Source organism: Nerophis lumbriciformis, linkage group LG19 (assembly GCF_033978685.3).
Source record: "Nerophis lumbriciformis linkage group LG19, RoL_Nlum_v2.1, whole genome shotgun sequence".
NCBI lineage: Eukaryota > Metazoa > Chordata > Actinopteri > Syngnathiformes > Syngnathidae > Nerophis > Nerophis lumbriciformis.
Genome location: NC_084566.2, coordinates 30,769,226 through 30,785,829, shown reverse-complemented (window position 1 = coordinate 30,785,829; position 16,604 = coordinate 30,769,226). Strand labels below are relative to the sequence as shown.

General features: G+C 41.6%; 2 protein-coding genes across 3 annotated transcripts in view; one reads left to right on the top strand and one right to left on the bottom strand.

Annotated features, from left to right (window-relative positions):
- mtcl1 (microtubule crosslinking factor 1) overlaps window positions 1-13,236 on the top strand; it is a 104,434-nt gene extending 91,198 nt beyond the window's left edge. Inside the window, exons 14-15 of one of the 2 annotated variants that reach the window (XM_061978980.2) lie at window positions 1,057-1,197; window positions 12,505-13,236. In XM_061978980.2, the coding sequence (XP_061834964.1) occupies window positions 1,057-1,176 (120 nt within the window). In that variant the 3' untranslated portion in view covers window positions 1,177-1,197; window positions 12,505-13,236. Of the gene's footprint in view, window positions 1-1,056; window positions 1,710-12,504 lie in introns of those variants that run through there. The other variant, XM_061978979.2, reaches the window with a different exon arrangement.
- LOC133618531 (uncharacterized) lies at window positions 1,698-16,497 on the bottom strand. The gene is made up of 5 exons (XM_061978989.2): window positions 15,549-16,497; window positions 14,115-14,210; window positions 13,931-14,036; window positions 8,225-8,327; window positions 1,698-3,309 (listed from the first exon to the last, which is right to left on the bottom strand). Exons 1-4 carry the CDS (start codon window positions 16,075-16,077, stop codon window positions 8,270-8,272), a joined length of 789 nt encoding a protein of 262 aa, XP_061834973.1. The 5' UTR covers window positions 16,078-16,497; the 3' UTR covers window positions 1,698-3,309; window positions 8,225-8,269.
- Window positions 16,498-16,604: the final 107 nt, after the last annotated feature.

Sequence of the window (16,604 nt, the reverse complement as noted above, 5' to 3'; positions counted from 1 at the left end):
TCCCCCTCCACAAGGGATAGGGGGGAGCAGAGGAGAAAGGAAAAGAAACGGCAGATCAACTGGTCTAAAAAAGGGGGGCTATTTAAAGGTTAGAGTATACAAATGAGTTTTAAGATGGGACTTAAATGCTTCTACTGAGGTAGCATCTCTAACTGGGCATTCCAGAGTACTGGAGCCCGAATAGAAAACGCTCTATAGCCCGCAGACTTTTTTTGGGCTCTGGGAATCACTAATAAGCCGGAGTTCTTTGAACGCAGATTTCTTGCCGGGACATATGGTACAATACAATCGGCAAGATAGGCTGGAGCTTGACCGTGTAGTATTTTATACGTAAGTAGTAAAACCTTAAAGTCACATCTTAAGTGCACAGGAAGCCAGTGCAGGTGAGCCAGTATAGGCGTAAGATCAAACTTTCTTGTTCTTGTCAAAAGTCTAGCAGCCGCATTTTGTACCAACTGTAGTCTTTAAATGCTAGACATAGGGAGACCCGAAAATAATACGTTACAGTAATAGAGACGAGACGTAACGAACGCATGAATAATGAGTCGTTGAACTCTGCGAGATCTTTTAAGCTGCACTGGTTGGGTAGCAGAGGACAGACAAGGCAGTGTTGCATCGTGTGGTCCTCTTCTCCGCATTCGCAGGTGGTCGGGCCGGTTTTGTAGCCCCATCTGGCCATAGCAGCTTTTGATTGCCCTGTTCCTGTTCTCAGGCGGTTTAGTGTCTTCCACTGGACCCATGGTGTTTCTGACCCGGGGGGCAGGTCTTCAGAAGTGGGGATTCCCATGTCAATAGGAGGGGGGTCTTTCTCTAGTATTTGTGTCCATAGTTGGAGTCTGGTTTCTTACCGAGATGTTGTTAGGGGCTGGACATTGCTGAGGAAGCTTCTCCTTGACTTCAGACGTTGGGCTGAGGGTTCACGTCCATAGAGGAGGTGGCGTTCATCACTGGTAGCTTTTGTGAACTCTACTCGGCTGGCAACTTCCCGTCTCACGTTTGCAGGGGCATGGAGCTTTACCCGGTTTGAGAAGAGCTATGATTCTGTTTTTTCTCCAGATCTTTGGGATGGTTCTTGTCAGCATGCAGTTGTTCATCAGGTCGAGGATCCATTTCCGTGTCAGAGGTCCAAAGTGTTTGATCTCAACAGTGAAAATGTTGTCCTGGCCGATGTCTTAAGGATGCAACACGTTACGTTGAGTAAGTCTATGTTTCTTGAGTCTTGTTCATGTGCTAAGCTTCGCCATAGCTCCCACGCTACCGGCACGCTTTTCTGTCTTTTTGTATTTTAATGATTTATGAGCGATAAATCATTTCCTTGCCTCCGGATGGGTCAAATGCAGAGGATGATTTCACCACACCTAGTGTGTGTGTGACAATCAGTGGTACTTTAACTTAATGTCCAACCAACTGAATTTACCACAGGTGGACTAAAATTAAGCTGCAGGAACACCTCAAGGAGGATCAGTTAAAACAGGATGCCCCTGAGCTCAGTTTTCACGGCAAAGGCTGTGAATACTTACGTACGTCTTCAGTTTTTTTATTGTTAATACATTTGTAAATATTTCTAAAAAAATATGTTTTCACATTATCCTTATGGGGTATTTTGAGGTAAAAAATTGTTTTTTTTCCATTTTGGAATAAATGTGGAAAAAATTAAGCGCTGTCAATACTTTCCTGATGCACTGTAAGCAGATATGTGAGATACAAAAGGAATTTATTCACACATATTTATTGTAAAAAATACATATAAAAACAATTTCTGAGACATACAAAAGATCGGAGCTTAGAAAGAGCATATTGAACAGACAAAAACAAGCCATTATTCTTTTAACTGCATTACATATTTACAATTCAATAAATAAAATTCCATGTGGGTTTTTTTTTTTTTAGAGCAGAGTTAAAGGCAGATTGTCCATATGTTGGGATGTAGGGGTCACAACCTTTGATGATTTGGAGGGGGTTTATTAATACAAAATTCCATCCTTGGTTGGAGCAGAGATTTGTCACACTCACACACACACGCTCGCAGGCACACACACACAGCTTTGACTTTAGTAAGCATTGATAAAAATCTGAGGTATTGCACCACACAACTTTGAGGGGGGAGATTAAATGAGCAGGCTGAGATTGTCCTTTACTTTTTAAAATTGACAACCCCGCCCACTTTTATCAAAAACACACAAACAACCCCCCCTTTCCCACCAAGAGTACGCAACATCATTAAATTATCACCACAACAATGTAACATTGACACAAGCCTCTGCACTCTCACTCACAGACGACGTTTTGGCATTTTTTCTTCCGCCTCCCGTAAAAATTTAAACATGCACATGACTGCCCCTGGTGGCAGGACATCAAGAGTCATAGTCATAGCACCTCAGACTGCAGAGCAGCAGCGAAGAGGATCAAACCGCTAAATTAAAGGGGGGGAAAAAGTCAGCTTAAAGCAATCATTCTTGACCGCATTTCTCCTGAAACGGTTGCCAGCTGGGTCCAGACCCCTCAAAAAAAAAAAATACACTACAAAAACATTCACCGGGTAAGCCATTATGATGATAAAATATCTTAAATAAAAAAAAGATAAGGGAAACAATGTCCTTGTTGGGCCCAAAAGCCGGGCTGGAACCTCAAGGAAAGTGGCCAGGCTGGGGTGGATGTCGGGTCACGTGACCTGAAGAAGCACATTCAAAGCAGAAGCGGCGTTCTGCGTACCGACGCTACGTGTAACAGGATGTTGTTTTTTTTTAAACTGACCTAATTCACAGTAAACACTCATCATCATCATCATCATCATCATCACAGCTCAGACATGAAGCAAGCAAAAAAAAAAAAGAAAGAAAAAACCCCCTAGGGACAAAAAGTGCTCAAATGGGTGCAAACACCAGCGCCAATGGAGCTAAACAAGCCAGCAGCACAATCACCTCCCCAAGAAAATGTGATGAAATGTTAACACTAGACACCCAGTAACGACGCACCCTCCCCATCATGCTAGAATGTTTCCCTCTCGCTGGCTAACCTGGAAAAGAAACATTGCGTGTGACAACTTTCATATTTTTTCCCTAAAAATACCCGATGAAACACCTCAGACTCATAGCTGAGACGACCTCCTCTCCTCTAAAAGTTCCTCGTCATTCCAGGGAGAGATTATGTTGGGGCCGTTTTTTGTTTCTCTTGAAATGGTCCGGGCCAGGGTCAACGCCGCTTCCTTTGAGGGTCTTGTGTTGACTTTATTGGTTCGCCGACATATTTTATATATTCATATATATATTCATATATCTCTGTAGAGAGAGAAAGAGAAGATGTGGTCTCCTGTGAGGATGACAAACAAGAGAGGACATAAGCTCAGATGAAGCTGCATTCAATGCAACTGGAATATAGGACATTCAATAAACATAAACAAGAAGACAAAAAACATAACAAGTGTGATAAGCTTGTCATTAGTAACCCATTTAAAAAGGGAACTGCAATGTTGCCTATTGTGAAACACTCATTTTGTAAGACAAGAAGTAGAGATGTCCGATAAATGCTTTAAAATGCAATATCGGAAATGATCGGTATCTGTTTCAAAAAGTAAAATGTATGACTTTTTAAAACGCCGCTGTGCGGAGTGGTACACGGACGTAGGGAGAAGTACAGAGCGCCAATAAACCTTATAGGCACTGCCTTTGCGTGCCGGCCCAATCACATAATATCTACGGCTTTTCACACACACACACAAGTGAATGCAATGCATACTTGGTCAACAGCCATACAGGTCACACTGAGGGGGGCCGTATAAACAACTAACACTGTTAAAAATATGCGCCACACTGTGAACCCACACCAAACAAGAATGACAAACACATTTCGGGAGAACATCCGCACCGTAACACAACATAAACACAACAGAACAAATACCCAGAACCCCTTGCAGCACTAACTCTTCCGGGGCGCTATAATATACACCCCCCGCTATCCCCAACCCAGCCCACCTTAACCTCCAAATTCCAAGCTGCTGTTTTGAGGCATGTTAAAAAAAATAATGCACTTTGTGACTTCAATAATAAATATGGCAGTGCCATGTTGGTATTTTTTTCCATAACTTGAGTTGATTTATTTTGGAAATCCTTGTTACATTGTTTAATGCATCCAGCGGGGCATCACAACAAAATTAGGCATAATAATGTGTTAATTCCACGACTGTATATATCTGTATCGGTTGATATCGGAATCGGTAATTAAGAGTTGGACAATATCGGCAAAAAAGCCATTATCGGACATCTCTAACAAGAAAACAGATGTCGTTTTTAATGCTTTCTAAGTCGTAAATAAACGTAAATAAAAGTCTTATTACAATGGAGTCAAACGGAGGTCCTCTATTCCGCTCATAAAGCCATCTCAATAACCATCCAAAAACCTCCAACAGTACTTCATTTACATTCCGTGACTTCAATATTAACCAAGTGTTAGTGGTATTCCTGGTAACGCAGACAAACTATTTATAGCGGCGCCGTGATCACAGCTTGTGTGGCGATGTTGACTCTGAAGGATAAAACACTGAATATTGACAACATATGAACGTCACTCACCCTCTCGATTGACATATTTTACAATCAAGCCAACAAAACAAAATGCAACAAACAGTGAAATATGCACACGAAAGGTAAAAAAAAAAAAACCCCACCTACAATCTGATACATCGCTAAGCTTTAGAACTTTGTTGTAAAAATCTCCTTCCGTGTCTGTCTCTGACACCCACATTTCAGGCTCTGGAAACGCTTCCCACCCACACTGCTTGGTGCCTCGTCTGAGCTGCTGTTACTTACATTACCACAGTAACTAATTAGATGACCATAGTAACTAATATATCATCCATAAGCGCAGATTCCAAGCATTGAAAGACTTAGTATAGTTGAAGACTTACGGTCATTAGAAAACATGACTGCACATCATAATGGCAGCTACACTTTCCATCTTAAAGATCTAATACAATTATTTGGAAATGTGCGGCGAGCCAGATTGAAAATCTTAGCGGGCCGCATGTGGCCTCCGGGCCACATCCAGTCTGATCCAGAACCTTATATTTTTGAGCACGAACACAAAGAGGATGTGCAATACGTTTTAGAAGCCGAGTGATGGATGCAGTTTCATTGTGGCACTATAGCATCCGCAGCATTGCTAGGTGCTAAACATACAAACTAACAATAACAAACCAAAATAGAACCAACACTTCCACTCTTGTTGGGATTCCGACCGACGGGATGCGCACATAATTCCGTTAAAGGGGAACATTATCACCAGACCTATGTAAGCGTCAATATATACCTTGATGTTGCAGAAAAAAGACCATATATTTTTTTAAACGATTTAACCGTGAATTTTGGCGAATTAAACGCCTTTCTAATATTCGCTCTCGGAGGGATGACGTCACAACGTGACGTCACATCGGGAAGCAATCCGCCATTTTCTCAAACACCGAGTCAAATCAGCTCTGTTATTTTCCGTTTTTTCGACTGTTTTCCGTACCTTGGAGACATCATGCCTCGTCGGTGTGTTGTCGGAGGGTGTAACAACACGAACAGGGACGGATTCAAGTTGCACCAGTGGCCCAAAGATGCGAAAGTGGCAAGAAATTGGACGTTTGTTCCGCACACTTTACCGACGAAAGCTATGCTACGACAGAGATGGCAAGAATGTGTGGATATCCTGCGACACTCAAAGCAGATGCATTTCCAACGATAAAGTCAAAGAAATCTGCCGCCAGACCCCCATTGAATCTGCCGGAGTGTGTGAGCAATTCAGGGACAAAGGACCTCACTAGCACGGCAAGCAATGGCGGCAGTTTGTTCCCGCAGACGAGCGAGCTAAACCCCCTATCGACCCTAGAGAGCGGATGAGGGTATGTCTACAGAATATATTAATTGATGAAAATTGGGCTGTCTGCACTCTCAAAGTGCATGTTGTTGCCAAATGTATTTCATATGCTGTAAACCTAGTTCATAGTTGTTAGTTTCCTTTAATGCCAAACAAACACATACCAATCGTTGGTTAGAAGGCGATCGCCGAATTCGTCCTCGCTTTCTCCCGTATCGCTGGCTGTCGTGTCGTTTTCGCTAGCATACGGTTCAAACCGATATGGCTCAATAGCTTCAATTTCTTCTTCAATTTCATTTTCGCTACCTGCCTCCACACTACAACCATCCGTTTCAATACATGCGTAATCTGTTGAATCGCTTAAGCCGCTGAAATCCGAGTCTGAATCCGAGCTAATGTCTCCATAGCTTGCTGTTCTTTCCGCCATGTTTGTTTGTGTTGGCTTCACTATGTGACGTCACAGGAAAATGGACGGGTGTTTATAACGATGGTTAAAATCAGGCACTTTGAGGCTTTTTTTAGGGATATTGCGTGATGGGTAAAATTTTGAAAAAAACTTCGAAAAATATAATAAGCCACTGGGAACTGATTTTTAATGGTTTTAACACTTCTGAAATTGTGATAATGTTCCCCTTTAAGATAAAGATTCAATCACAATCCTCACGAAGGGCTAAAACAAGTTCCTGCAGGAAGAGTTTTGTGGGGTCTTTTTTGGCATCTCGGGGGATTTGAAAGTTGACCAGCCTGTCGGTCCATGGCCACATTTGTCTACTACTAGTTGAGAGATGCATCAGACGAAGCAGAAGCAGCCGTCGGCTCAGTGTGGCAAAAATAGCAGCTAGTATTAGCTCTCTGCTATCAATAGTCCATCTGCATTGGTGCTTATAATAACAACATTGCTCATATTTGGTTAATTTCCAGGTCATGACATGTAAATGGAGAATTGTTAGCAGTTTCTGGATGTTTTGAGAGAGAGTATAATGAGCGCAGCAGAGGACCTTCAGTCTGTTGAATCGATTGTTGGCTATTTATTTACGATTTTGAATGCATAAAAAAAGCCAAGCATATGTGTTCTTGTCTTACAAAAGAATTGTGAGCGATTAACATCATATCTCTTTCCAATTTTTTTGTGTATTTCCAGTGTGACTGATTTGATAACATGGTCAGAGTGCAGAAGCGTTACTCCAGTAATGTCATAAAATCCAAACTGGAGCAGTAATTAAAACTCTTTGGTCAACTTTTAATCAGAAGGGTTCAATCTCTCTCCTGTGCTAGTAGTTTGAAGCCGACACGACAAACGCGCTCAGAGGAGATAATGTTTGAAAAAAGGTGACCGGTTTTTACAAAACTTTTGTTTTGAAGGGGGAATTGCAAACTTCCTGTTGATTTTTGCTGGGGGTTGTCAATATATGAAATGTAGGTGTAAGTGAGACCTACATAGAGGTTTTTGTTTCATGTCTCTACGACATTCCTACTGGCAGTTTTGTCAGAGTTTTCTTCCTCGGAGCAGTTGTGTCTGTTTTCTTCCTAGGGGGCGCTAGAGCGCAATTTTGAGTTTAGGGGTTGTTTTTTTTTATTAGATCGCAATTTTTGCCAGTCTTGATGTGTGTCCAGTTTGGTGAGTTTTGAAACATGTTAAGGGGGTCAAATTACAGCTCAAAGAGGCAAAAGTGACTGTTTTTAGTAAACTTTTGTTTTGAAGGGGGAATTGCCAACTTCCTGTTGATTTTAGCTGAAGGTTGTTATTGTATGAAATCTAGGTCTAAGTGAGACCTACATAGAGGTTTGTGTTTCATGTCGCTACGACATTCCTACTGGAAGTTACAGGCAGTTGTGTCTGTTTCCTTCTTCGGGAGCACTAGAGCGCAATTTTGAGTTTTGGGGTTTGGTTTTTTTATTAGATGGCAATTTTCGCCAGTCCTGATGTGTGTGTCAAATATGGTGAGTTTTGAAGCATGTTAAGGGGGTCAAATTAGAGCTTAAAGAGGCGGCGGAATAATAATAATAATAATAATAATAAAACGCACGAAATACAATAGGGTCCTCTGTCCCAAAGGGACATTATGGTCCCTAATAATACAGGTTGCTCTTCACATTACACTTTGGACATTAACCACTTCAGTTAAAATTTGAGTGTTTTTCAGGGTACCGTAGTCAAATTGCTTACAAATTAGTCTGTACATTTACTTAAGTTTCTAGCCCTGTGTGTGCCTTTTATCATTAATATTACTATGATGGTGAAAGTTTCACTTTGGAACAGTTTGATTTTAAATAGCTTTCCTTTCAGGAAACGGAAAGAATGAGAGAAATGTTTGGTTGGATGTTAAATCTTTCACCGTAACAATCCATTTGAATGAGTCATTGGTCCTACCTGAGTCTTTTGTGGTCACCGTGGGGAAGTCATGTGACATGGAAGTCAGTCTGAGGGATGCTCGGGACAGCAGGGCTTCACTTTGGCCCAGGCGTCAATGCAGCTGCATCCAGACCAGAGCACAGGGTGTGTAGGTTAGTGTTTAACATTTAGATGAATGACATCATCAACCTTCATGTTCACAGCCTTGGTCCAATTCGCAGAGGCCCACCCGGTTGGGTGGGTCCAGACAAAAAACGACCACACCTCCAATGTGTTGTTTGTCAAGGTTCGGTACTGAACAAGCGATGACATCTGTTGAAAAAGCATGTCTGCCAGCTAATGTCAGTGTCATGTGATGCAATCATTGCTGATACTCCATATGTGGATTGTCTAATCGGAGAAACATTTCCTGTTCTGCGATGACACACAAGAACGCTCAAAATGAAAGTAACCCTTTCTAGTCCAGCAGAGTGAACTTTGGATTCATTATTGTATCCTTTTACCCTGTTCTAGATGTGGGATTATCTTATTTACTGGGATGTAAAAGTGTTGTCGTTCATACAATAACACAATGACAAGACAGGGAGGCTCTGTTTGCTGTTGCCATGATGACACCTACTGTTTACTTCTACTGTGTTTTACTTTGGAAACATTCTTGGGATGTGGTAACTAAAAAGGGACCTATGATGATTGTAATCTATATTTAAAATGTGGTTAGATAATATGTATTGGATATGCGTTGGTGTAAAATTTGCTCCACAGTCCCTTTTATAACCTGTTTTTTGAGTGTCTGCAAGATGTTTGATTCTGGAGGCGTTACCACATTGCAAATGAAATCACACCACACCAATGTTCCCTCTAAGGTGCGCGCCTGTGCAATTGCGCACTGCTCAAGCGTCCTCTGCGCACGGCAAATCTATGCCACGCACAAAATCAAATAAAAATATAAGCGCATAACAATTTTCGACACGACACGGACACGACAGAGAAAACAGTTTTCGTCATCATTGTTTAAATATTGTAACGTCTGTCGAGACGCTTTGGAGGACATGAATTCCATCGATCACTTTACTGAGCAAAACTCTTTATTGTCGACCATAAACACATCACCAAAACATTAGTAAAAAAAATGATATCTAGCAAAACTGGTCATTTTCTGCAGTACAAACCAGACCAAAACCAACTTTGTTATATCAACAGCAGCCGCTCGCTCTTTCTCACTTCCGCCAACACATGCACATATGGCACTTAGCCAGTGATGCATTTACAGCCACACAAAAAGTCGGACAACTCCAACACCACACATAAAGTGTCATTCCAGGTCGTTACACTATGATTTACCAATAATATGTGTGCTCATTCTAGTGTCATTTATTAGGAATCTTAATTTACAAATATTAATCATGAAATGCTGTTAGTATATTAAATAAATACTAAAAAAAAAAAAAATTTTTACAAACAGGAAGTTGCAGGAATGTACACATGATCCCCTGCCTACATCTCATTGTGCAACATGTGAATGTTTTAATGGGAACTAAATGCAATGTCTGAAACGGGTACAAATTATTTCCAAAGCAGGACCTCCACTCAGACAAACAATACAAGTACACAGTTCATGAAAAACAATATTTTTTTGTTCTTGTCATTGTAAGTGGGCCTAAACACTTATATTAGAAAATAACCTCATGGAAAGGACTGCTGTCATTTGATTATAATAATAAGAGAATGTTGTCTGTCTATCTGTGTTGGCCCTGCGATGAGGTGGGGACTTGTCCAGGGTGTACCCCGCCTTCCGCCCGTATGCAGCTGAGATAGGCTACAGCACCCGCCGCGACCCCGAAAGGGACAAGCGGTAGAAAATGGATGGATGGAGATTTAACTTGTTATTTAGTCAGGTTTGGGACAGGTGTGCTGCTGGTGTTGCCACAGTGTGCACATCTGATGTTCCTCACATGCTCAGGGAGTTTTTTTAAATTAGAGGGAACATTGCACCACACCCTCTCAAAGTATCATAATTTATCTTTGGAAAATATTTACAGCTGAAATATATATATATATATATATATCTTAAAATCATCACCACTATTTGTTTTCTAGACACAGTCAACAATAAACTTCATTAACTTTATATAGATTCAACCGGTCACATCATTAGGCACATCTGGACTCGAGATCGACCAATATGTTTTTTTCAAGGCAGATGCACATTATTATTAGTCAAGGAGGCTGATAGCCGATATTCATTTGCAGTAAAAGTTAGCAAAACAATACTAGTATACATCAGTAAACAGCTGGACAAGGCTTTGGTTGTAAACACATTTTTTTTGAGGAAATGCCAGACCAGTAGCAACATTGTTTTAGGCGGTGCTAATGTTGTGGCTAATTTAGCACCAAACAACTTCACAAACACCTCCATCATGTGTGTCTAATGCTGCATGTCAGGAGCATCAACATTTGCATTTCAAAAGATGGGACATCTCCCAGGAAAATTGTTAAAAATATGAGATTTTTCAAATCATTAATCTTTTTTTTTTTATATAGAATATTTCATGGCCTAGACTTAAATACAAGTTATCTACATTAAAAGAACTTGCCATCTACTGAATCACAATTCAGTAGCAGTTTACAAATTTAAGACATACAAGGTTTCCTCGTGAGGAACCCTGAAATATTGCAAACATTTAAATAAAAACAATTGTGTGCTCCTTCCTGTAGCTTCCTTGTACCGTATTTTTCGGACTATAAGTCGCAGTTTTTTTTCATAGTTTGGCCAGGCTCCAGTGCGATTTATATATGTTTTTTTCCTTCTTTATTATGCATTTTCGGCAGGTGCAACTTATACTCCGGTGCGACTTATACTCCGAAAAATACGGTAGTTAAGATATTTTTCAAGATGGCTGTCATTTCTACCTGGATGTTACAGAAAGTGTGACCTTCTGCCGGTGTTCTGTCAAATGTTGCTGCTTTCTCGAAATAACCTACCAATAGCGTAAAACAGTGATTCAAATGAAAATGCAAGCTAACATTTTTTGCGTCAATGTGAATTTTTTTCACGCTGTATTTGTGTACATGTACTGTCCGTTAATATTTAATGTGAACTTTCTCAGGCTGTATTTGTCTACATGCATGTTGGTCAGAAGATACGATGAAAGAAACACAATGTAAAATCACTTCTTACTTGTACACAAGGTATACGAGGCAGCTGCTTTCGATGAGTATTTTGCTCGAGGCAAATATTTGAAATATTGGTGGTTGTGCGTATGCGCGCGCATGCTCAGTAGCGTTGGGTAGAAGACATCGACAGAACAATGGCTTTTCTCCACTTGCATAATAAGTAGAGATGTCCGATAATGGCTTTTTGTCGATATCGATATTGTTCAACTCTTAATTACCGATTCCGCTATCAACCAATACCGATATATACAGTCGTGGAATTAACACATTATTATGCCTCATTTTGTTGTGAAGCCCCGCTGGATGCATTAAACAATGTAACAAGGTTTTCCAAAATAAATCAACTCAAGTTATGGAAAAAAATGCCAACATGGCACTGCCATATTTATTATTGAAGTCACAAAGTGCATTATTTTTTTTTTAAACATGCCTCAAAACAGCAACTTGGAATTTGGGACATGCTCTCCCTGAGAGAGCATGAGGAGGTTGAGGTGGGCGGGGTGTATATTGTAGCGTCCCGGAAGAGTTAGTGCTGCAAGGGGTTCTGGGTATTTGTGCTGTTGTGTTTATGTTGTGTTACGGTGCGGATGTTCTCCCGAAATGTGTTTGTCATTCTTGTTTGGTGTGGGTTCACAGTGTGGCGCATATTTGTAACAGTGTTAAAGTTGTTTATACGGCCACCCTCAGTGTGACCTGTATGGCTGTTGACCAAGTATGCTTTCCATTCACTTGTGTGTGTGAAAAGCCGTAGATATTATGTGATTGGGCCGGCACGCAAAGGCAGTGCCTTTTAAGGCACGCCCCCAATATTGTTGGCTGGGTGGAAATCGGGAGTCTCCCGGGAAAATCGGGAGGGCTGGCAAGTATGACTGGGAGACGCAACTGCTCTGTACTTCTCCCTACGTCCGTGTACCGCTCCGTACAGGGGCGTTTTAAAAAGTCATAAATTTTACTTTTTGAAACCGATACCGATAATTTCCGAAATTACATTTTAAAGCATTTATCGACCGACAATATCGGACTGCCGATATTATCGGACATCTCTAATAATAAGTCTCCTTTTGTGAAGATATGTACACAAATGTTGGATTTTTGGCAGCGCTATCTTTTCTGTTGTCTTAAAGGCCATCCATCTGGATTGAATCACAGAAGAATGAAACCTTTAATGAGCCCTCGTACGAGTGCTGCCGAGGCTTGTCGAGCGGTCTTAGCGCTACAGTGACGAAAACAAACTACACTGAAACCGGGAAGACGCAGAGAAAGAAAACTGGAATCCCTGCAAAAAGGAGACGTACGGTAGACGATCAGCACTGCAAGGAAAGAAAGGGGGGCCGTGGCCACGTGAGCTTTTATAGTTCTTGTACTTGTTTTCTGCTTCTGCAGTTCTTTGTGTTATAAATGTTCTATATAATGTATTTTGTGTTACATACATTTTCCAAACCCGTTTTCATCAACACTTAACTGTATTTATTTTGCTTCTTGCCAAGTTGTTTCCATGAAAAATGTTCGTTACAGCATCAGGAAGGCATTTTAAAAGATCTGGTAGATATTTGTTACTGGCAGACCACTTGTAGTAATATTATCAAAATCTTTAGTGAAGATATTATCAATAAGTGTAGCACAGTTACTTGTTATTCTGCTTGGCCTTGTTTGGGATAAAAACTCATGCTAAACATGTGTCTGTAAAGTCTTCAAATGGCTTTTACTTGTTAGGGTTTAAGAGGTCAGTTGAAGTCACCACATAAGAAAATTACTTTTTGATGGATTTCTGTGAAGGTTGTCTTAATCCAGTAATTTCGGCCTTGATTGAGGTGCTATATATATATACACACAACTGATCAATATGTTTGCTTTTCATGACATGGTCCGATGATTATACATTCCAATAAGGGTTGTCCCGATACCAAAATGTATTTCAATACTTTGATACATTTCAAAATAAAGGGGACCATGAAAAAAATTCATTTTTAGCTGAATTTTAACCAAAAAAAAAAATCGATGAGCTTCAAGCACACTTGTGAAGTGAAAACCATTTCAGGTGACTACCTCTTGAAGCTCATCGAGAGAATGCCAAGAGTGTGCAAAGCAGTAATCCGAGCAAAGGGTGGCTATTTTGAAGAAACTAGAATATAAAACATGTTTTCAGTTATTTCACCTTTTTTTGTTAAGTACATAACTCCACATGTGTTAATTCATAGTTTTGATGCCTTCAGTGACAATCTACAATGTAAATAGTCAAGAAAATAAAGAAAACACATTGAATGAGAAGGTGTGTCCAAACCTTTGGCCTGTACTGTACACTCCTAGTCCCAATACTCTCTTTTTTGACTTCTTATTCTCTGACAGACCAGGTGTGTATGAGGTGTGTTTAGAAGAAAAGTTACAACAAGCTAGACTTAGACAATCCCATCATAATGTGCTTATGAGCGAGGGCGAACAAGTAGCGCCAAATCTATTACGGTAGTAATAAAGTGTGTGTGTTATTGGTGGAAGTTGTCAAGAATCGAATATAATACCATGTCATCAAACAAGTCTACTGAACTTTCTTACCTCTTGTGGTAGACGCAGAGGCAAGCCAGCCTGGCGATGGTCTCGCCCTGCACCAGATCCTCCAAACAGATGGAACACTCACCGCTGTCTTTGCTCAGCACATCCGCTACAAAACAAAAACATCAATGATTCCGCTGGGTCCGACCGCAGCGGCGAGATCAGATTTGTGAGCGTGAACACTCACTGTTGTAAGGAAGCGGCGGGGATGTGAGACAGCTCAACAGGTGATCCTCAATCCGACCTCCAGGAAAAGGCTTGGAGCAGAAAGGACAGCGGATATCTGAAAACCAGGACACAAACGGGGCGTTTGAGTTCAAGGTTTAAGTGCGCGCCCATTCGCGGACGACACAGATGGTGACAAGCTCCCCCGGCCTACATTCTCATCAAATTTTAACCCAATTCTCCACCACCATATTGGCTGGAGGGCTAGCCTAGGAATCCCCAACCCAACCAGACGGTTTTGTTTGGGCCTATCCAGCGTTACGCTAGCCGCCACCTGGCTGCGTTTTAACTTGCAGGCCTGTGTCGAGATAGGAGAGTTTTTGCATGTCATTAGTCACAATTCCAGTTCAAACAATACAACCTTGATGACGCACATCATTAAAAAAAAGCTCGAAAAGAGAGATTATCTTCATAGGAATGCAACTTCCTCAATTTAATTTCACTTCCACCCTGGCTCAGTTGAGAGTGGACATTTCATTTCATTTATCTCCTTCATTGATGTGCATCTTTGATCGATAGACAATTAAACCTCAGCAACTAAACACACATTTGACATAATGTGATCAACAGTTGACTATATGTAACAAATGTAACATGACTAATCAGTCACCTATTTATCAGTGTTATTAGTGAAAAGCTTTTGGTTTCAGTTTGATGAAGTAACGTCATTTCACAATCTGTGACTTCCAATGTCAGTCAAAACATTGCTTTTAATTGATAATCATCCATGGGGTCAGTTAATTCATTAGTTTTCTTGAAGAAAGTAAGAGGATATGATATAATTTAGAGCAGTGGTTCTTAACCTGTGTTTGATCGAACACTAGGGGTTCGGCGGAGGTCAAAACACACCCGACTCATCGTGTAAATACAAACTTCTCCCTATCGGCGTATTATGGATACGGCAACAGCAGAAGTCACACTGATTTGCAGGTGTGTAATTTGTTGTGAGTTTAGATACTGTGTTGGTTTTGTTCTTTGAACAAGGTGATGTTCATGCATTTGTGCACCAGTAAAAAAACATGGCAACACTTTAGTATGGGGAACATATTCACCATTAATTCGTTGCCTATTAACATGCAAATTAGTAACATATTGGCTCTTAACTAGTCATTAAGTACTTATTAATGCCTTATTCGGCATGGCCTTATTATAACTCTAACCCTGGCCCTAACCCTAACCAAATAATTATTTTAAATTAAGTCTGTGTTACTTAGAATATGTTCCCCATACTAAAGTGTTACCAAAAACATATAACTTTGTCTTGAATTAAAAAAAAAAAGCAACATTTTATTTTTCACTAAAGAAGGGTTCGGTGAATGCGCATATGAAACTAATGGGGTTCGGTACTTACAATGTTAAGAACCACTGATTTACAGCGATTTAAGTACCAACTTACTTCCATGGCGGTTGTTGACACGGTACATGCCGATCCAAGCCTCGGACACCGGTCGCTGATGTGCGCCCCGAACCCGAGCCGACCTGGCACCGACGCTGCGGCCCCCGTTGTGTCGGTTTCCGGGGAGCCGCTCGGAGAAAGTGCGGTGCGGCGTGCGGCCTGTTTCCTCCCCGGGCTGGTGCTCCGCGTTAACGGCAGCCTCCGGGCTCGTGCCGACGTCCTCCTCGGGCTTGCCCTCGCTGTTGTCGTCGTCCGCCGCCGGAGACGCCTGGTTCATGCTAGCCGGGATGCTGTGGTGGTCAGCCGGGCTGCCGTCGGCGCTAGCGCCATGCTGGCCCAGGTCAGAGTCGCTGCCTTCCTCCGAGCGGCTCAGGTTGACTTCGGTGTCCTCGAAGCTCCCCGAGAAGTCCACCATGAGGCTGGTAGGCCTGGCGCAGCGGGGCCGCCGATACGAATCCCGCTTGGTGGCGTCTTTGCTGAGGACAGACGGCACCGGATCCTCCTGAAGGCGACTCGCCCTGGTGCCCATCGCTAAAAGCGGGCTAATGAAGCCTGGCTAGCCGTACAAGCAGACAGCAACACACCGTAACAACGACCTAGACTCGACCCTTTAGCCGCAGCGGATTCGACCGGTAAGAATAACTTCAAGCGGCAACCTGGCGACCGAAATCGCGGAAGTGCGAGGCTGATGTTTGTTGTCCTGGCCTTAGTTTGTCCTTTCCGTCCACATTTTCCTTTCTTTTATGACGTACTCCTTCTCGTTGCTGCAGCGGAAATAGAGCGCGCTCGTTTCCTGCTTTAAGCTGTGTACAAACAGTTACGGTAACGCCTCGGTGTTTGCAATCCTAAACAACACCAAACATGGTCATGAAACTGGTTATGTGTTTGCGTACAATTGTTTTATATTCCAATAATTATTTACGCCGATTTATAACCACAATAATTCCAGTTAACTCAGTTTGACGTGATTTGAAAACGAGTATGCGGTCCATTGCCAGGTATTACGGTAGTAGGGTATTGTGTGAACCAATCAGCGCGCAACTACATTAATGAGCA

Bases quoted from the DNA above. Each gene is read 5' to 3' on its own strand.
- LOC133618531 (XM_061978989.2), bottom strand. From the start codon at position 16,077: ATGGGCACCAGGGCGAGTCGCCTTCAGGAGGATCCGGTGCCGTCTGTC. The intron at 14,211-15,548 runs GTAAGTTGGTAC...CCTGGTTTTCAG, and splicing joins TGTCAACAACCGCCATGGAA to ATATCCGCTGTCCTTTCTGC. The intron at 14,037-14,114 runs GTGAGTGTTCAC...TTTGTTTTGTAG, and splicing joins CCCGCCGCTTCCTTACAACA to CGGATGTGCTGAGCAAAGAC.